The 22,513-nt window shown below is 31.0% G+C and overlaps 1 protein-coding gene across 1 annotated transcript in view; it reads right to left on the reverse strand.

Annotated features, from left to right (window-relative positions):
• Window positions 1-380: 380 nt before the first annotated feature.
• Window positions 381-22,513, reverse strand: part of LOC111626448 — a 47,975-nt gene continuing 25,842 nt past the window's right edge. Inside the window, exons 2-6 of the mRNA XM_023369819.1 lie at window positions 21,217-21,348; window positions 9,139-9,239; window positions 7,631-7,713; window positions 1,328-1,409; window positions 381-1,254 (exon numbers count right to left, since the gene is read on the reverse strand). Of these exons, the coding sequence (XP_023225587.1) occupies window positions 394-1,254; window positions 1,328-1,409; window positions 7,631-7,632 (945 nt within the window). The 5' untranslated portion in view covers window positions 7,633-7,713; window positions 9,139-9,239; window positions 21,217-21,348 and the 3' untranslated portion in view covers window positions 381-393. The remainder of the gene's footprint in view (window positions 1,255-1,327; window positions 1,410-7,630; window positions 7,714-9,138; window positions 9,240-21,216; window positions 21,349-22,513) is intronic.

The following is a 22,513-nucleotide window of genomic DNA, read 5'->3' on the forward strand; positions in this document are numbered from 1 at the left end:
TTTATTTAGAAAAGTAAGGGGACCAGATACACCCAGTCCTTCCCAGTTACACTACTGATTTTACATGCTATATATTTATTTATAAGTATATTTTAAATATTAAATAAAAAACGATCTTATTACTTGCCTTATACTTGACACCCGCAGGATCCTGATCCGTACAAATCGTTAAATACATATTAGGAGATTTGCTACTACTTGGTCTGTCTGCTTTTACGTCCTGATAAACGAGGAGCATCGCATGGCACTGTCTTTGCTTTGGGATCGAAGTGGAATGCAACTGATGATCGGTAATTTCAATTTCGCAAGATAACATCATTCTACAAATACAAGTTAATTTTTATGGCATAAATAAAATGTGAACAAAAATAAATTAATATAATAATTTTAAAATTACCCCAGCCATTCACATTTTTCTACAGGTTTTTCTTCAAAAATTAATTTATTGTTATTATTACTGCTGTCATTTAAAGGCACATCTGAAATGTAACTACATGATTCTTTATCTTTTATTGGTGTTTTACGAGAAACAATGTCATTAAACAACTTTGTTAATTTTGCTAATTGATCATCTGACAGCTTCTGTTCTGATGTAACATTATCAGAATTTTCTTCTGTAGATGTATCATTAGAATCTTCTCCAATATTATCTATTATGTTTGAGATTTCATTTGTTGTTTCATTTACAAGCAATGGTTTTTCCAAAGAAGAATTTTTTCTCCTCCTGCTTTTTTTAAATCTTTTATTTCCTCCATTTTTCTCTCTAAAATCATTTAAGTCATCACATTTTTTAAAATCTTGGACATCTTCAAACTGATCATTGGTTTGTAGTTTCCTTTTTGAATATGCAAAGTTCAGATTTAAATTTTCTTTAAGAGAATCATTGTACTCAACATTTGTGTTTTTGATAGATGTATCATTCAAATCTGTTGATAAATGAAGATCTTTAATATCACTATCTCTTTCTTTATTTGTCTTTGATAACTTTGAATTTACAACACTTTTGCTAAAATATTTATTTAAATCATTTTGTGTAACCTTTCTTGTTTTGTTAACTCGTTTTACTTTTGGTTTTAAACATGTATCTGTTTGCAAATATTCATTTTTTGATAATGGAGATAAAGTTTCTGCTGTTGAACACACAGTATTCAGTAATCCTGATGAATTTTCTATTTTTGAGTTTCGAGACAGTTTTTCTTGAACATCGCTGTTTGATTGATGATTTGATGGAGAACTTACTAGTTGATCCATTTTCTAAGAAAGATATTAGTTTTAACTTAATAACAATAAAAATTACTTTTAATTACAAGTATATTTCAAAACTTGCCAATTTTTTTTCTTTACAACTTGAAAAATTCAACTCATTTTCAACTTGTAATGAGCTACTCTGTTTCTTTTTCTTACATTTCCTAAAAAAATATAATTATTTTGAATCAAATTTAACAGATATAATTAAAAACTGACAAAATCAATAACAAAAATTTGGTTAATTATGATACTTCCTTATTTCTGAAATTATTTGGTTATTATTCTAGATATTATCTTTTTATCTGCATTCTCCTTTCTCCCCACAAATACTAGAAGTTTTTTTAGTGTATCTTTAAATTAAGGTAGGAATTACCAACCATTTTTACTTATTGACTGCTTTTATAAATTAGATTTAATTCCTCAATCACTTTCTACATGACAGAAAATTAGAATAAATTACAAAAATAAAATAAAATAAAAATAATCATACAGAAATTAATAGTAATTTTTTAAATTAAATGTAAACCAAATTCAAAACCACTGTATTTTATTAATACAGTGGGTGAATTACCCAACTTCACTGCCTGTAACCGGCGTTCTTCTTCTCCAATACAGAGGACTTTGCAAACATTCGAAAACATTTGCAAAGTCCTCTGTATTGGAAAAGAATAACGCCGGTTACAGGCAGTGAAGTTGGGTAATTTATCTATTCCGGTGTTAAAATTTCTGTATAGTTTAATACAGTGGGTGATCAGTTAACGAACATTTTCACAAAAGATTTTTATGTTCGAACAATGGACACCTCACAGAACAAACACAAGAAGAAGCAACGTAAAATAATGAATACCAATTGGTCTTTCCTTGTCTTCAGGCAACAATTCAAAACTTTTCAGAGCACAAGAGATGTCAACATTGACACTCAACCCAGTATATACTGATCAGATAGTATTACTCTGAACTTTGAATCTTTCCCTTGTAATTCCAGCCTTTTATTTTTCTTTTATAGTATTCATGAGACTCTCGGGCAGGCACTCATTAAGTTCTGCATCTGTTTTTATTTTCGAAAGATGAGAGTATAATAGCAAAGGTAGAGAGTGGGCAGATGTCTGATATTGCTGGGCAGTATGACTTGAACAGGTCTACAGTAGGTCACAGTTCAATCTTATCTAAGACTAGCAGACCCCGCCACGTGTTGTTGTGGCTCAAAATGTATCTATTATAAATGTATAACACTTCCCCCGTGGGGAAAAAATTTTTTGAAAAATTTCTTCTTAGTGTACATTCTCTTGACGTACCCTATTAAAACGCAATCAAAAACGCAAAAACCCACATCTAAAATAGTATAATAGAAGCCAAGTTCTTCACGGTAAGCCTTAATCCTGTCTCTCTCCCCTGCGAAGGAATATCGAAAAATCCCTTTGTAGTGTATATTCTGTTGACGTACCTTATTAAAATGAAATCAAAAACGCAAAAACCTGCATCTAAAATAGTATAAATAGAAGCAAAGTTCTTTACAGTAAGCCTTAATCCTAACCATCTCCCTTCAGTGGGGGGAATTTTGACACGTATATTATATAAAAACACGTGTGTATTCGAATGCAGTGTTGTGTCAAAATTTCAAAGGAATCGGTAGGAACAAACAAACATTACATTTTTATTTATATAGATAGATAGATAGAAGATGATCTGCTTTAGTTCTATAGAAACATCGCTAAACCCGATGTGCCAAGTTAATTGCGTAATTTATTTGGTAATTAGCCTTAAAACTAGCCCGATGGATTTACGGCATATGTTTGGTGATCTGCTTTAGTTCATTTTCACAGAAAAGCAAACTTAGGTCATCATACTCGTAGCGCCATCTGTTGGACATAAAAGCCTTAACCTAGATTATATCTTTTAATTTATATGAATGTTTAACAGAATAATATATAGTCTATGCCCACTCTGAAGTTCCATTCTAAATATTGATGAATTTTTGAAATCGGATGAGTAGTTTCAGAGATTACCCGCTACATCCAAACTTACTTACTTACAAACATTACCTCTTTATAATATTAGTATAGATACAGTATAATCAAGAAGACTCAAGCAGCTAAAGGAGTAACAAAAATCACATCTGAGAAATAAAGAACATTGAAGAGCTCATAATGAAACCTGAAACAGATCTGACGACAGAAGAACTTGAATGAATAACACCAAGAACATCGGTGAGATATGTTTTATTCTGAAAAAAAGGATTAATGCCGATATCTGCTATTAAAGATCTTTTGAAGAAGTGGGAGGATGCCAGAACAACGGTCTTAGAATGGCATCCAAACCAGGTTGAGGTTAACAGGATTAGGAATCTCTACAATTAAAATGCTATTAATTACTTCTGAAAAATCCTAAAGAAGAGAGAAAAGCGATCGACGTTAGACAGATTTTTCAACCACCACAAACAGAAAAATCATGTCTAATAAAAATGCAAGACTGTGTATATATGTATTTTTATTATTACATATAAATAAACGTAGTAAGAAAGTGTATATTTTTTATTTTTTGGGGTCTCAGAACAAATTAATCAAATTCCCATAAAAACCTATGGTAAATCAATAATCAGTTAACGAATAAAGTCTTGGAACAGATTATGTTCATTAACTGATCACCCACTGTACAGTAAGACCCCGCTTAACGCTGCTTCGCTTAATGCTGATTCAATATAATGCCACCTGACCAAATCCTAAAAGATAAAGCTCAAAATTTATGCTGATTTAAATTATCGTAGCATTTTATTGATTCGTATATAATACGATTATTTACGAACACAAACCAATCAGAAAACTATGGCAAAAAGGTGTACTTTTTTTAAATCTGTGTTTGTTTGCTGCAATTTGGATAAAATATAACATCATGAATGCCATAGGCAATATCGACTTTGCTTGGCAAGAATGAACTGATAAATGCATGAACAAAGTGTGGAAAAGTTATGGCTGAAGGTATCCAAGAATTCTCAACAAGAAGAGCCTATCGCTGTATCATTAGGTTGACCAAACTCAATCTAATCGATACAGGACTAGAAGATGAAGACGAACAGGATATTGAGGAATTACTGCAGGTTTCTGATGAGTGTCTTATCAACAACGATCTTCAACAACTGGCAGAACAAGGAATTCATGTAGAACTGGAAAATAGTGATTCTGAAAACAAAGAACCCAAAAAATTTCTCTACAGATTTCCTTAGTAAAAGTTTGGTAACGATAACCGAAATTGTTGATCAAACTGTAGTGAATGATCTAGATTTTGAAAGGAGTGCAAAAGCAAAACGAGGCATTTTGGATGCGATCTTCTACCGACATTTGCTAAAGGAAAGAAAAAAGCAACAAATGAAACTTTACGACTTTATTGCAAAAAAACAAGAATTTCAGAAAAGTCAGGACCTTCATCACAAAAAATGAACTAATTAATATATTATTATAAATTTCTGTCTGCATATGTTTATGTGTTATTTAACACATATTATTATACAAATTAATATTAAAATTAAAGTAAAATTTTTTTATTTTCGGTCACGTGTTCCCCTATCTCTATTTACTCTATGTTAAAATTACCTTATTTAATGCTGTTTCGTTTAGTGCTTTGTTGTCTAGGAACACATATCCCCACGTTAAGTGGGTCTCACTGTATTTAAAGATGTGTCAACCATCTTATATAAAATTATCATTTTTAAATATAACAACAAAAAATTTACCACTGAACTCAACCATTAGTAACTTATAGACCAGGCATGGCCAACATACGGCCCGTATAATGAATTTAAGCGGCCTGCAATTAATCTTTCAACATAAGCTACTGAAGTCCAAATAGATCAATGAAAGTTTTGATGCCTAAAGAAAAGAAAAGAAAAGAAAGAAAAGGTCAACAACTATAGCATGCAATGTTGAAAATGCATGATAATGTGAAAAATGTATCTGTAATCTCTATGTACAATTTAGTCTCTACGGGGTGACACCACAATGAGATCTCCCACCACCTCAAAATCTTCCTAGGGCAGCCTCTGGTTCGGCCCATGAAAAAGTTTTCTTTCTAATTCGGCTCGGGGGCAAAAACTGTTGGCCACTCCTGTATAAATTGATTGATCTCTCAGGATCAATCAATTTATATTTAGTCCATTTATAATTAATATGACCACAATGGGAACCCTTTCTTTAGAATAAAAACACACACACACACACACACACTTCAGTCAATTAAAAGTTTATATTTAGAATAATAAATCAAATCCTAATTACAGCTGTCCCTTGATAGTCTGACATTTTGTAATCTGACATGCTCAGTAGTCTGATGCACCTCCCGTCAAGGTACCCGTCCCCGTTACATGTCTGCTTGCACAGAAGCATGCTGCAACATAAATCTCCCCACCCAATTCTTACACGATGACACACATTTCGTGTGTTTTCCGTGAGCAGTTCTGTTTGAACAGTTGGAGTAGGGGAATATTGTAGGCTACTGCTAGCAAAACAATGCCAAATATGTAATCATTTTCAGTAATCCGACACCCCTTTGGTCCCATACCTGTCGGATTATCAAGGGACAGCTGTACTATATTTTATAGTATATGACACACAACTTTTATCAAAAAGAAACCTGATTCTTATATGAGAAGATGCAGTCTTCTATATACTAGTGAATTCCCTAAATTGTGTATACTAGTATTCTTAAATACCAAATATTTTAATTATAAAATGATTTTTTGCTATATCTAAATCTAAGCAACTTCTCATTTACGATATTTTAATTATGAAGAACTTCTTTTTACTGATCTTCATATTCATTATAAAATACTAATAGCTTGCTTTATATACAGGGTATAACAAAAATACATGTAAAAAAAATGGAGGGTTATAAAAAAGTTAATTTTTGAGTCAAAAACTCAAAGTACTATTTATCCACAATGATGGCTAGGTCAAAGTGAGTGTGTGCTTGGCCTGCAGTCACCCAATCTGAACCTAGATTTTTGTTTTGACCATTTGAAATGTCTAGTGTATGGTACTAAATTCTAAATCTCATAGAACTTAAGTGAGAAATTCAAGAGGGTTGTAATTCAATCTGAAATAGCCCAGAAGTGTTTGAATATATCCATCTGCCCTTATACCAATGGGCTGAAGCCAGTATTCAGCTGAAGGACACCATTTTGAATCCCTTTTGTAATTAAGTGATTTGTTATTTTCAATAAATTAATAATGTTTAGTGTGTCCGTAAATGCAATGATAGCTTACTAACAAATATATCTTTTATTTTTCCTTACATCCATTATAACCTATATTGTTACAAAAAAGGAGTGAAATTCAAATAATAAATAAATATTGCAGATAATAAATGAAGGTTATCAAACTAACATGCAATTACTAACAGATATTTTCATAAGTCAGATGTCATGTTTGCTAAACAGTAAATGACATGCCAATGTTTTAATCACTTATAACTCAAAAAGAATGTTCCAAATCAAACAATGGTACTAGAGTTTTTGAATCAAAATTAAATTTTCTACAGCCCTTCCATTTTTTTTACACAAATTTCTGTTACACCTGTAAAGTATATTTCGCTATAACTAAGAAGTTTTTGTATGTATTAATATATAATATTTTAATGGTAAGTTTTAATTGTAAATTACTTCTTTTAAACTCCTGTATTTTCCTGATAAATAAAAACATGCACTCTAATTTTCCTTTTTTTGTAACCATAATAGCACAATACTTTTTTCCTAAATATTCTGTGCTGAAATCAATATGGGTCATATATTGTAAAATTTTGGTAATTTATGTAAAATTAAAAATTTTTGTAATCAAAAGTAATAAATATAATAAATTATAAACTGTTCTTCTGCAGATCATATTTGTTTAGGCTACACATTTTTTGCATTATCTACAAAAGCTGTCATATAGCATTAGTCTTGGCACTCCTAGATGTCATATGAGTATATCCAAAGATACAATAATGTTAAGTTGCATCATAATATTTTTGTTTACATTTAAGTTTTATTTAACATCAAAACAATAATGATTACTTAAATAGTAAAACAACATCTGCAAAGATTCATGTTTGATATAAAATGCAAAAATTATATTTTTTAGAATCTGTTTGTGTATTAAACATGTAGAATAAATAAATGTCACAATTGCTACAAATGTAAATTTATACTCAGATCATTTTAATTAAAGAAATATTAATTTTACATAAATGTGAAAAACCTATGAATTCTATTGTGCAAGATGAATTATATGTGCAAAAATTCTTCATAATATACTAATTTTTGATTTTTAATTTTTAAAGATTTTTGTAATTTTTAAAGAATTCACTATATCTAATTTGATAATTTGAAAATATTCAAAGACAAAATACTTACATATGAGGCAGAGAAGATTTGAATGATGATGATGATGTGGAATCTTGTTCATTTTGAAAGTAAGAACTTGTTTCTTTACATTTCTAATAATAGTAAATTAGCAGAGTTATCAAATTTGAACTTGAAACTAGTGACAATTTAAGAACACATTAATTAGTAATTTGAGAAATTTAAAACTTTTAAATTTAAAAATTAAATATAACAACTCATACAGAAAATATATTTTTAAATACAGCTTTTTATTACTATAATCTTAGATAATTTTAGAAAATTAGAAAATTTTAAACAGTTATTTATTTATCTAAGTTTATTTATCTAAGTTCAAAACATCATATAAATGAAATATATATTCTATAATCTTAACTATATTTTCTTTCCATTGTTATTTTGTTCTTAATGCTATTAAATTTTGTTGGTTAAAGGTCAAAGGGTTGGGAAATAGAATGGTCATATCTCAAATGGGATCAGACACAAGGAAGATTTTATTTGTTATTAGCATTTACAATTTTTTATAAAACTAATTTCTATCCTCAAAGCTTTTTGCAAATTTGTAATAATTAAAAATATAAAAAGTTTTTGTAATAAAACCTCATAACAGCTGGAAAAGTTACACAACTCTTTGCTAGATTTTTATTGATTATTATGTTTCTACACCAAAACAAGTAAAGTTTTCATCTAACACACTTTTTTGAAAAATGCACTTATGAAAAGTTATAAGTGTTTGAAGTTTCATGTGTCTGCCACATGCTGAATCCATTGAAGTTCATTAAAAAATATATATATATTATTTCGAAACGGATGGGAATTTTTATTGTAAATATAATAAATTATAAACTGTTCTTCTGCAGATCATATTTGTTTAGGCTACACATTTTTTGCATTATCTACAAAAGCTGTCATATAGCATTAGTCTTGGCACTCCTAGATGTCATATGAGTATNTTAAAAAATATATATATCATTATGGAACTGTTATTATTTGGTGGAATTGTTCTTTTTCTTCAAAGATGTTGATCTTGGTTCCACAAAATAATAACAGTTTCCTAATGACTTTTCAGCATTTTTCTTCCTTTATTTCAAGGAACTTCACACATGTACTGTGTGGTGGCTGTATATAACTTCAAACACTCATAATCATTAATAAATGCATTAAAAAAAAGTTTTAATAAGTAACAAATAAGTTTGATAAGTAGTTAGTTCATTTTTGATGCAGAATCATAATATGCAATAAAAAACTGGAAATTTCCATTTCAAGAAAATGAAGTTGATCTACCTTCACCAACTGTAGTGTCATTTATGATGAAACCAATAATCATCCCCCTCAATGTCTAACATTTTTGGTTCAATGATTTTTTTATGTAAGATGCATATTTTTTGAGTTATTCCAGCAGATTGATTAAAATGGACTGCTCTGTATAACTGATTCAGTTTTAAATAAAAATTTCTTAACAATGTATTAAAAAGATAAAATTAATTGATGTAACTGTATATGAAATGTACAGTACTTACTAAATCAATTTCTTCCTTGACTTCTCTCTGTACAACTTCAATTTTTTTAACATTAATAAAGAGGATATAATCCAAAATGATTATGGGTTCAAATAAACCACCTTAAAGAAATAAAATAATTAAATTGCCATCACCATTACAAAATAGATAATTTAAATTAATATATTATTTAGAGAAAAATTTATAGATTGTTGGGTTATTGACTAGTATTATAGGTTCTGGAACAAAAGCCTTAGTATGCCAAAGAGTGTCAAACCACTTTAGTAATAGGAAACAATTACAAGCTGTGTATGGGTACACAATCAAGGAATATGTTTTTTTTTTTTTTTTTTATACTAGTATAGCACAGAATATAAGTTAATGTTGTGGTAAAAAGCAGAGGCTGATTCAAGTTGGCTATTGTCCCTAAGCTTTGCTCAAACAAATTATCTGGAAAGTCTCATTTGTAAAAGTGGTATAATTTTGGCTATTTACATACATAGCCAGAATTACAGCAGAGTGTTGTTTATCTGAATCAATTGGGGACTGAGGTTGTTCGGATAACTTATTTTTCAGATAACCAATTATGTACAAAAAAATATATTAACCTACCCCATGTTGAAATTTTTTTCCGTTGCGTGCCGCTTCGTGTTGAATTTTCGTTGACGTTAAGCCTAATGTAAATTTTTTAAAATAATCGTGGCTATTGTATCGTTAAAAATTATTTCTTTATTTTTTACAAACAAAATAAATATATTGAAAAATAAAAAAACAAAAAAATTATACTTCAGAAGTAGATCTAGTATCAAAAACGTTCAATTCAGCACGACACACAGTCCTCAGACAAACACCATACAAAAGTGCCAGTGCTGCCAGCTAAAACACACACACCAATAAAAAAAATATTGGAGTAACCCAAGATATAGCCAAAGATTGCAGCGCCACAGCACTAGTGAAAATTTAAATCTGCCGACTGGAATGCTTTTGGTTAACTGACATTTCGGATAACCGACGCTCTACTGTATAGTTTAGAATAATACAGTGGTGCCTTGTATAACGTATGCCTCGAATAACGGACTTTCTGTTTGGCTGTTACATGACTCAAGCAACGGACTGGCTGCGAACAACGGATCTTCCGTTCGGCAGTTATGTGAGGCAAACAACGGTCTTTCTGTGAACAAGTGCGAATGATGTTTCCATTCTTTTGCCATTGCCAATGACAATCTGCTATTTTTATAATATATTAGTATTATTAGAATATATTATCAGTATATCTGAAGTACAGAGCTTCCGTTGGGATTTGGCTTGCTCCCTTCTTTATTACGTACATCACCTCAGTGCAGAGTATTTACATTTATTCAAGTGTTGTGNATTATTAGAATATATTATCAGTATATCTGAAGTACAGAGCTTCCGTTGGGATTTGGCTTGCTCCCTTCTTTATTACGTACATCACCTCAGTGCAGAGTATTTACATTTATTCAAGTGTTGTGCAAATCATGGCTTCTAAAAAACCAGAAAAGTGATTTCAATTGAAACAATGCAAGAAAACATCAGAAGGAGGGAAAGTTGACAAAAACTTTCTTGTCAAATGGAAAGAGGTTCAGGAGTTTACCTACACTCATTATCCAAACAGAGCTGAGGACAACAGGATCAACGACACCCTTGCCTGTCATTTCTAACAGGTGTTGAAGAAGAGAGAGAAACAGACCACCTTGGACATATTTTTCAAGAAGCCAGCTTCCAAATAACAAAGGATGGAACAAGAGGAGTTGACCCTGCAAGCTCCAGTAGCCTCTCCTGAATCTGACTCCGATTAAAAAACAATAAAAAGACACTTGCTGCAATGTGTAAAAAGTCTGTATCTGTATGAATGTGTGAAGAAAGTGTTCCTCCACATCCTCCTCACAGCATCTGACTACCTGGCATAATTGGTGACTACTCCATTTTCATTTTTTTATGGTACAGTATGGTTATTTTATGCTGCGGAACGAATTATATCTTTTAACATGTATTTCTATGGGAAAATGCGTTTTGTATAACGGACTTTTCACTTAACGGACGTGCACCTGGAACGGATTAAGTACGTTATATGAGGCACCACTGTATATGATATATCAAATACTGAGTGAGATGTTAAAGTCTAGAACAGATTAGTTGTAATTCTTCACTCAAGAGATAACTTTTTGCTAGCTCAGTTGATAATAAATCACACAAGATTAGCAGTATCTTCTTTACAGTTTTGTTGCTGCCTATATACTCAAAAGGCTTGATCCTGTGCAATATGATTCTAATCAGCTGTTTCAAGTCTAACTGTTATTTGTGATAAATATGCATTAATTACTTAGATTAATTTGTTTAGAAAGTTTATCATCTCATTTCTACAGATTCCTGCATGACTAGCAGAAAGTGACAGTTCTCTTTGTCTGATATATTGATAGTGCTAAAGTAATAGTTGATTTTGGAGAATGGTTACATGTTGTTTATATTTCTTTCAAGAGTAAGTAACTTTAACATATTGAATATCTGTTTAATCTTAGAAAGGCCATGTATGTCTAATGGCTATACATACAGATCTAACATCATTAGATAAAAGCTAATAATTGCAAATTAATAAATATTAATATAATTTTTAAAAAATACTGGATGGTAATTTTTGTATTAATTAAAATTGGAAGATAAAAGTATTTTGAAAAAATCATCTTTTATTCACTTTCATGTTCTGGAATATATCCCACAACCTGATCTTTTCTTTCAGGCTAATTGGTCACCAAAAATTTTAAAAATTTCCTTAAAACATAAAAAATATCCAATTTAATGATAAAGCACTTTATAAAAATTGAAATAAAAACTAAAAACAGATATCATTTTACTTCTCCATCTACACCCCTTTGTCTTTAATTTTAATTAATTCAAATATTAATATAATTATAAATGTATTTTATTGAGCTATTTCAACTTATCTTTGCACAACTTAGGATAACGAAAAGCATATTTTTAACATTTTTGAAATACATTTCAAAATAGAAAGATCAAGGAATATGAATTATGAAGCATTATCACAATTAGAAGAATGTTAAAGTAGTTATTTTGATGTTAATGAAATTCAAAAAAGTAATATTTAAAACTGCAATTAAAGTTCTTATATGGATACTTTTAAGACGAAACCAATATCAGGACTGAAGATCAACTGCTTTAACTACAGATGAGACTTTACAATCACAATAAAAAAAAAAAAAAAGGCAGGCAGAAAATACTGATAATTCATTTAGTGAATTTATTGACACCTGGCAAATAATTTGATCATCAGCTTTTAATCCATACAAATACGTGTTTCAGGCTTTCGCCCCTCTTCAGTCTGTTACATAGACAGGTTGTATCTTATGTATACAGTATTGTCAGGCACCTTTCGTACCTCCCACTCCCCTTCCCTTCCCTCTTTACTTGATGGCCTCCCCTCACATGCCTCATAACTTATAACGTCTCACTCCCAGAGTGCCACACAGCCTCACCTGCGACTGTATAAACATTCTATTTGAATAGTTGTAGCCAGTTTTTATGAATTCCAATGCTTAGATTCTTGTTAATTTAATTAATTAATATTATTTTTGACTGTAGTAATTTTGTAGCTTTCTTTAAATTTTTTTTTGTACCAATTTTTTTCTTTGTGTAATATTATAATGTCATTCTTATCTATTTTGCACTTGTGAGTTGTGCAATGTTCGTAAAAAACAGAGTTGATTCTATTATATTTCAAATCCACAATGAGTTCTTTTAATCTTGTTTCTAATTTTCGTTTTGTTTCCCCGATGTATACTTTTGGTGGTTCGCATGTGCAAGGTACTTTATAAATGACTTCGGTAGTGTTGTATTTGTCTGGTTGTTTATTTATGCCAGGTTTAGCCTTCCAGATTTTTTTTTTCTTTTTTTTTTTGCAAGTTGTTATAAGTTGAGGCTAGTTTTACTGTTAGGAACACCATTAGCTAAGTTACTACCGAAGCCATTTATAAAATGCGAACCGCCAAAAGTATACATTGGGGAAACAAAACGAAAATTAGAAACAAGATTAAAAGAACTCATTGCGGATTTGAAATATAATAGAATCAACTCTGTTTTTTACGAACATTGCACAACTCACAAGTGCAAAATAGATAAGAATGACATTATAATATTACACAAAGAAAAAAATTGGTACAAAAAAAAATTTAAAGAAAGCTACAAAATTACTACAGTCAAAAATAATATTAATTAATTAAATTAACAAGAATCTAAGCATTGGAATTCATAAAAACTGGCTACAACTATTCAAATAGAATGTTTATACAGTCGCAGGTGAGGCTGTGTGGCACTCTGGGAGTGAGACGTTACAAGTTATGAGGCATGTGAGGGGAGGCCATCAAGTAAAGAGGGAAGGGAAGGGGAGTGGGAGGTACGAAAGGTGCCTGACAATACTGCATACATAAGATACAACCTGTCTATGTAACAGACTGAAGAGGGGCGAAAGCCCGAAACACGTATTTGTATGGATTAAAAGCTGATGATCAAATTATTTGCCAGGTGTCAATAAATTCATCAAGTCGTGACATCGAACCAAACAAAACAAGAAGACGACGACACAGTTTCAACAAATAAAACTGATAATTCATTTTAAATATTTTTTTATATGTCACTGAGTGAACTTTTATATGCACTAACGAAGAAGGCAAACAAACAACTAATAAAAAAATATATTTATATATATGTTACTGCTAAAGCTCGAAAGTCGTTAATGTGCACATTACCTAGCTAATCTGCAGATTAACTAGGGTGATCCATTAAAGTTGTGAAAATTGTTTCATTTCTCAAATTACCTAGATAAGATAGTGCAGAGTATCTAGGTAATCCGCACATTACATACTAGACACTCGGTAAAGTGAAAATAAGATCTTTGCCACAAATAAATGTACCACAAATAGGTGTGCTTGTCGCAAAAACCAATTGCTATGAAATTCAAAGTGTCACCAATCTTTAGACTGCACTAATAAGTAAGCNGTGAAAATAAGATCTTTGCCACAAATAAATGTACCACAAATAGGTGTGCTTGTCGCAAAAACCAATTGCTATGAAATTCAAAGTGTCACCAATCTTTAGACTGCACTAATAAGTAAGCACAATTGGATAATGCTACCTATGGTGAGTAAAATGGTGGTTCGTCTCTGTTTCCAGCAAAGAGAAGAAAGGAAACAGTGGGGATGCACGTTCAAACCTAACCTAACCTATTCTAATAATTCTAATAATATTTTAATAATTATGGTAATTTATTAGAATAGGTCAGGTTAGGTTAGAACGTGCGTCCCACTGTTTCCTTTCTTCTCTTTGCTGGAATCAGAGACGAACAGCCATTTTACTCACCATAGGTAACATTAACTGCACAATTATATCATACAATCACCAGAAAAAGTATGATACCTTTATTATTTTTCGTCTCCGGTCCAAAAGTAGTGTATCGTTGAAGTCGTCTCGGTCCCCTCAGTTCATATAGATACTCAAACAAATTAATAAATATTAATATAATTATAAATGTATTTTATTGAGCTATTTCAACTTATCTTTGCACAACTTAGGATAACGAAAAGCATATTTTTAACATTTTTGAAATNCAGATTACCTAGATAATCTGCCCATTACCTAGGTAATTTGAGAAATAGAACAATTTTAGCAACTTTAACAGATCACCCTAGTTAATCTGCAGATTAGCTAGGTAATGTACACATTAACGACTTTCGAGCTTTAGTGGTAACATATATACAGTTGAGTTGTCATAGGTATACTAGACACCAAAAGTTCAAATAGTACAAGGCATTGGATAAGTAGTCAGTTTTCTGTGGTCCCAGCTGACTTACGTAGGTATTAATGTTAAAAAACTCTGGTTTACTTGACACTGTTTAACTCATCATTACTGGATAAATCGACATAATTTTTGTCCCACAATCATTTAGACGTCTTATAAGTTAACTCCCCTCCTGAAAAAAATGAGTTCACACTGCATAGTAAACTGTGCAGTGTGAACTCTTTTTTAGGAGGAAAGTCAACTTATTTATTAATATATACATACTAGTAGCCCGGGACGCCCCCTAGTGGGCGTTATTTACAAATTGTCATGAGGCACGGTTCCTTTGACTTTTTTGTTCCTATCAGTATGCTCTACAGTTGCGTTAAAGTCCCAATGGTAAGATTTACCCTCCGAATGAAGGGGTGGCAACCCCCAAACTGTAGCCCGCCTGTGCGAACAATAAAGTCAAAGGAACCATACCCTTACTCGCGACCCTTCGTGAGATATAAGCCCGTGAAAATTCGCCTACGTCATTTCCGGTCACGTGACATCGGGGTCAAAAGGGAGCCTACTGCGCAAAAAAAAATTAACGCACGCTCGCCCACACTCGGGGGGTTGCCGACCCCTCATTCGCAGGGCAAATTCTGGCAAACAGGCGGTCACGTGACCCGTAAAATAATTTTCGGAGGGCTATATCTCGGGAAGGGTTGCACGTACGGGGATGGTTTATTAGACATTTATTGTTCGCACAGAGGGGGGGTCGCCATTCCCTTTATTCGGAGGGTAAATCTTACCGTCCCAATCGCGTCATACGGATCTATATTTGTATCTATTAAACATTCTATAAATACTTTAAAATAGTTTAATTTGTTTATTTACCTTCGCTTGTAAACCTCGATTTTACCTTATATTACCTTAATTAATTAATTAACTATTTCAAACTTTATCGTCTTACGTAGTGATTCAAACCTNTCTTAATGCTATTAAATTTTGTTGGTTAAAGGTCAAAGGGTTGGGAAATAGAATGGTCATATCTCAAATGGGATCAGACACAAGGAAGATTTTATTTGTTATTAGCATTTACAATTTTTTATAAAACTAATTTCTATCCTCAAAGCTTTTTGCAAATTTGTAATAATTAAAAATATAAAAAGTTTTTGTAATAAAACCTCATAACAGCTGGAAAAGTTACACAACTCTTTGCTAGATTTTTATTGATTATTATGTTTCTACACCAAAACAAGTAAAGTTTTCATCTAACACACTTTTTTGAAAAATGCACTTATGAAAAGTTATAAGTGTTTGAAGTTTCATGTGTCTGCCACATGCTGAATCCATTGAAGTTCATTAAAAAATATATATATCATTATGGAACTGTTATTATTTGGTGGAATTGTTCTTTTTCTTCAAAGATGTTGATCTTGGTTCCACAAAATAATAACAGTTAAACAAAACGAAAATATACAACCTATATCAACATCACAGCAGAATCTGATTTTGCATTTTCTCACATCATGCATTATTTGTAGCATGTGTTTCACATTTCTGTTAGAAATGAGTGTCCAAAATCCAAAAGCTAACAACACTTATGATGAAGGAAAAATACAAACTTGTGTCTGAATTTGAATGTAAGAAAACTTCACAAGCCAAATTTGCAAAAAAAACCTTATATGAACAACTTTGGTGGGAATTCTGAAGAAAAAAGATGAAATTAAAAAACTTTTTATTGGATTTTTGTTGCATATCTCTCAAAATGCCAGAGAAAGTCGTACAAAGATGTCGAAGATGCTCTGCACATTGGCTAAAGCAAATTTGTCTAACCAAATCTTCCTGTTTCGGGACCGATACTGAAACAAAAGGCTATGGAAATTGCTGGGGTACTTGGAGTAGAAATCAACTTTAGTGCCAGTGATGGATGGTCAGAGAAGTACAGTCATTGCACTACTATATTTTCCTAATTGTAGTTTTTATCTCTCATATATTTCTTTATAAGTTCTTTCCAGTAGAAATCGTTCCTTTCTTCTTTATAAACATCGGAGGTTGATTTTGGGCAGAAAACATCATGGAGGTGTTCCTATTCGAATTTTCCTCAACTGGATTTCTGCACTTATTCCATCATGGTTGCCCCTATTTATTCTAATTTGATCATCCAATCATCGAGGACAACTTGGGTCACCTGAGTAGAGAAGCAACAAGGATCTTCCTTGTGGAATTGGTATCAACTTTAACCACTCTCCCCCTAATTGACAGAAATTTCCCTCAAAAACGAAAAAGTCCTGTAGTGACTCAAGACAAAAAATTATCTTTTCTTTAAATTATTAAATGTTATAATAACTTAGATATTTTAAAAACAATTATGGTACCATGGATCTCACAATATTGTATTTCCTGTAATAATTTCCCATGTAAATATTTTTTTTTGTAATAACTGCCCATCTAACATGCATTGTGAGGTAAATTACCTCACAATGCATGGTTGACCTAAATATTGGTATATTAGTAGTGTTTGAAATACTAGGCAAATAATTGACTATCAATATGCAATATTTTGTAAGTTGGAAAAATGAGTACTGGCTAATATCATTATTGACATTTACAAATTTAATTAATGTAATTCAAGTACAAGTATCCCTCACACAACATTTTACAACATGATTTTACTTTAACATGGTTTGGGAATTGAAGACAATGTACAAAATGTCACAATTTTTAAGTGCAAACACCATCATTCAATATCTTTTTATTCATATAAGCATGCATGTTGTCTCATATTAGCCCACAGTTTTTAGAATATTGAAATTTTCAATGTTGTTTTATTCCTTTTACCCAGTTTTCTTTAATGAGAACTGACAGTACAATTTTTCTTCTTTCTTGTCCTAGCTTTCCTATAAACCAGGTGTTGCTACTGTTGGTGAAAGTGCTCCAAATTAACCTGAAAGACTGTCATTGTGTTTTGTTTTTATATATTAAGTGATTACATAAAAATTTTTAAAGATCTCTTAGACAAGCAAGCAGATGATAAATTTTTTTCATAAAAGCAGCTCCATTGTGGTGATGCCAAACCACCATGACGGTTTGAGACCACCACCTTCTGCACTACTGGCCCTTTGATATTTGCAACAGGTGTTTTGCTCACCCATGAATGTTTTAACAAATGCTACGCAGATGAGAGCATGAGCCTTCCCTGCATTGTGGCCACTTCTGAAGTGATAGAGCAACAACAAGCAAATGTGTTCTTTCAAAAGTTTCATATTGTCAGACATTGCTGATGCATCTATTTCCAATGAAATAATAAAATATGTGATGAAACACCCTTTGATTACTCTACTTATATACCCACATCAAATGTTCTAGAACATTTTTTCCAGTTTTTTCTAGAAAAAAATCAGTATGTGTAACTTTTACCTTTACAACCTGATGATAAAGTTAGGAAGACAACTTTATGAGATAAATGAAACAAAATAATCCATCCACATGTCAACTATTTAATAAATACAGTTGAACTTCTCTATCTCAAACGTGTTTATCTCAAAAACCTCTTTATCTTGAAATTTATTTTTTCCCTGCATTTTCAGCCTAAATTCAATATCTTTTCCATGTTTACTTCAAACAATTTTCTCCCAAACCTCTGTATCTCAAATTATGGACTGAAGTGTCAATTACAAATTCAAAGTTTGGCAATTATATTTTGATAGCAGAAATTGCAGTTAAACATTTCTTGCAATACATACATAGTTGCAATTAATACTGCTTTTCTCTGATTGGCTGTGAGTTTGGCTTGTGTTTTATTGATTGAAGTCAGGCATTGGAAACTACTGACAAACTATTTCTGTTAAGGGTATGTCAAAAATGTTTTATTTATACCAAATACAGGTGTATACTGTACTTGTTATTGTATCAGCAAAATATCATACTGCCAATCAAACCTATTAACGTTTTTTGCACTATTTTTCTTTGTGAAAGCAATTTACACTCTGCCTTTCATCCTTTTCCTGAGGATCTCTGTCATTCACACAAAGTCTGCACAATGGTGGAAATGGAATAACAGACAATTTTATAGGAAAATATTTTGTCAAACATAACATTTTATATTAAGTGATATTATATTATACATTAGGTGATCCATAAACATTAGTGGTGTAGTTACAAATTTAACATTAGTTTTAGTCAGAAGAAACTTGGCTGAAAAAAAAATCATCTTTCCAGCCTTATTTAAGTATTAATGCCTGCCAGGATAAAATAAAAAAGATAATGATTTTTTTTTCAAATTTCAAGTAATAAAATATTTTCCTGTAAGGTTACTTATTATTCAATCCCCATTGTTGTAAAAATCTTGTGTAAATAACAATCCATGGGGGAAAGATGAAAAAGCAGAGGTGTTCATTGTTCCCTTAACCAAAAGTTTTTACAGTGGGTGATCAGTTAATGAACAGTTCAGACTACAAACAAATCGGATAATAAACACTTTCGTGAAAGATTTTTATGTTTGAACAACAAACACCTCACAGAACAAACACAAGAAGAAGCAATATAAAATAATGAATACCAATTGGTCTTTCCTTATCTTCAGGCAACAATTCAAAACTTTTCGGAGCACAAGAGATGTCAACATTGACACTCAACCCAGTATATACTGATCAGATAGTATTACTCTGAACTTTGAATCTTTCTCTTGTAATTTCAGCCTTTTATTTTTCTTTTATAGTATTCATGAGACTCTCGGGCAGGCACTCATTAAGTTCTGCATCTGTTTTTATTTTCGAAAGGTGAGAGTATAATAGCAAAGGTAGAAAGTGGGCAGAAGATGTCTGATATTGCTGGGCAGTATGACTTGAACAGGTCTACAGTAGGTCGCAGTTCAATCTTATCTAAGATACAGTATAATCAAGAAGACTCAAGCAGCTAAAGGAGTAACAAAAATCACATCTGAGAAATAAAGAACATTGAAGAGCTCATAATGAAACCTGAAACGAATCTGACGACAGAAGAACTTGAATGAATAACACCAAGAACATTGGTGAGATATGTTTTATTCTGAAAAAAAGGATTAATGCCAATATCTGCTATTAAAGATCTTTTGAAGAAGTGGGAGGATGCCAGAACAACGGTCTTAGAATGGCATCCAAACCAGGTTGAGGTTAATAGGCTTAGGGATCTCTACAATTAAAATGCTATTAATTACTTCTGAAAAATACTGATGAAGAGAGAAAAGCAATCGACGTTAGACAGATTTTTCAACCCCCACAAACAGAAAAATCATGTCTAATAAAAATGCAAGACTGTGTATATATGTATTTTTATTATTACATATAAATAAACGTAGTAAGAAAGTGTATATTTTTTATTTTTTGGGGTCTCCAGGACAAATGAATCAAATTCCCATAAAAATCTACGGTAAATCAATAATCAGTTAATGAACAATTCAGATAGCGAACAAAGTCTTGGAACGGATTATGTTCGTTAACCGATCACCCACTGTATTTGTCTATAGTTATTAAACTGTAACTTTAAAATATACTTTTCTCAAACTTACAAGAAAATATTGTCCATAATACTTGTATTAAACAATGATTTCTTTTTTTCCTATTGATTTTTATCAATCAATAATAAAGAAATACTATGTAACATTTTCTGCCATAGTGAAATATTCTGCATATTACAAGTTTAACAGAAAAAAATTGTAAATATTGATTTGATGTTTTCTATTATATTAGAGAAAAAATAATAATATATAACAACATATTTCAGTAGTTACTTCAAATAAAAGCACTTGAAGTTAAATTAATATTGAATCTAAATGAATGAAAAAATTACCACCATACTTCTTTCTGCACAATCTTTTCTTTTCAATAAATTTTTACTATTTATAAGGATTTCCATAAAACAATATTGCATTTTGATACACATTTTTGAATTAAGAAAAATAAAATATGTAAATACTATAGATATGCATTGTATTAAAAAAAAATTTAATCATGTGAAAATCTTACATAATTTGTATGTAATATTAAAAAAAAATGCCTCTCTTAATTTTTATAAAGTTTCATTTCAATAATAGAATTGTATATAAATAACTGATGAAATTGAAATTATTCTAGTAAGTATGTTTTATTCATAAAATGAAATTTTCATTTATTATGAATGAGGAAATTGCATTTTCAAGATCTAAAAAAATATAAATAATTTTATACTCTAAGATTATATTCTCTTTCTAAATAAAAATAGTAATTAAATTATAATACATTTGATACAACTTTTAAAATTATGAAAATATATTAAAATACTACCATAATTATGATATTCTTTATCATCTTCATTCTTAACTGTTTCCCATAGTTTATGCTCAAATTTTGGTTTAACTATACTGTTATATAGCTTACTTCTTTGTTTTAATTCATACTTTAGTTGTATAGATACATCTATTAAAAAATTAAAAATAATATATTTAATTTATAGTATTTTTTAATATTTAAATTTATATGAACTGCTATAAACATACTCAACATTATAAGTAGCTAATAAGAATATATAAAAACTAATGGATGACTAAGTAGAACATTTATATTGTACAAGATAGATCAATGGAAGTAAACCAAACTTTTGGCATAGGTGATTTTATTACACAACACATAGATGCCTACCAAACCATTTTCAAGAAAAGGTCCTACTGTAGCTATAAATCCAAACAAAAATATCCGAGATGAAAAAATTGCACCAAGTAAAAAATTATAACATTTTAGATGGCAGTTCAATTTTTCTTAGGAGTTTTTCATTGGTAAAGATAAGCTTGGCACTTTAAAAGCAAAATGTATTATAAAAAACAATAATACAAGTAAAAAGCTTGTGGGTACTGCTTTAAAATGCCAAGCTTGGGGGCAGAGAAATCAACCTCCAAAAAATTGGCATTCTGATTCCAGTATATATATATTCAGACAATGATTTTTCACTTGGTGCAGAGTCACTACCACAACTCTCAATGTCTGTCAGTGTCAATATCACTTGTCAAAGCAGTCCTGGAAACCATTTAATTATATCTTTATTGGTTTTCATTGCCGTAGTTTCCATCTCTGTTGGTGATTGAAACCTACAACTCTTCATCTTCTCTTTCATTTTAAAAACAAATAAAAATTGAGTAAAAGGAAGAAAAGAGATTGAGAAAGCATTATCACAAGACATTAAAATGTCAAAAAATGCAAAAATCCTTGTTAGTGGGAACTGATTCTTGTCCCCTGGTTGCCTTACGGGACTTTTTTAAGGTACACTCCTCTTAATGCAAGATTCCCAGTAACATGCATTGGAAATTGGAACCTCAGTGTTCTACTGACCCCAATAATGCAAAGAAAAGAGAATGAAAAGAAAAGAAAGAAAAAAAAAATCACCGAAAAACTTCAGTTCCTTAATCCTTTATAACACCACTTCCACTGTTGAGCCTCTTAACACCTGATTTTCCAGTAAGATCAGACCAAGATTAGACACAAAGGGAACAGGAAAAGAGCTGAATTGTAGGCATATGAAATTGCTCACATACATGCCTAATTCATGTACATTTGTATGTTCATCTTTCCTTCCTCTGTTCACCCTGTA

The sequence above is a fragment of the Centruroides sculpturatus genome, unplaced genomic scaffold (assembly GCF_000671375.1).
Source record: "Centruroides sculpturatus isolate CEXI.00-Female unplaced genomic scaffold, Cexi_2.0 scaffold313, whole genome shotgun sequence".
Lineage (NCBI taxonomy): Eukaryota > Metazoa > Arthropoda > Arachnida > Scorpiones > Buthidae > Centruroides > Centruroides sculpturatus.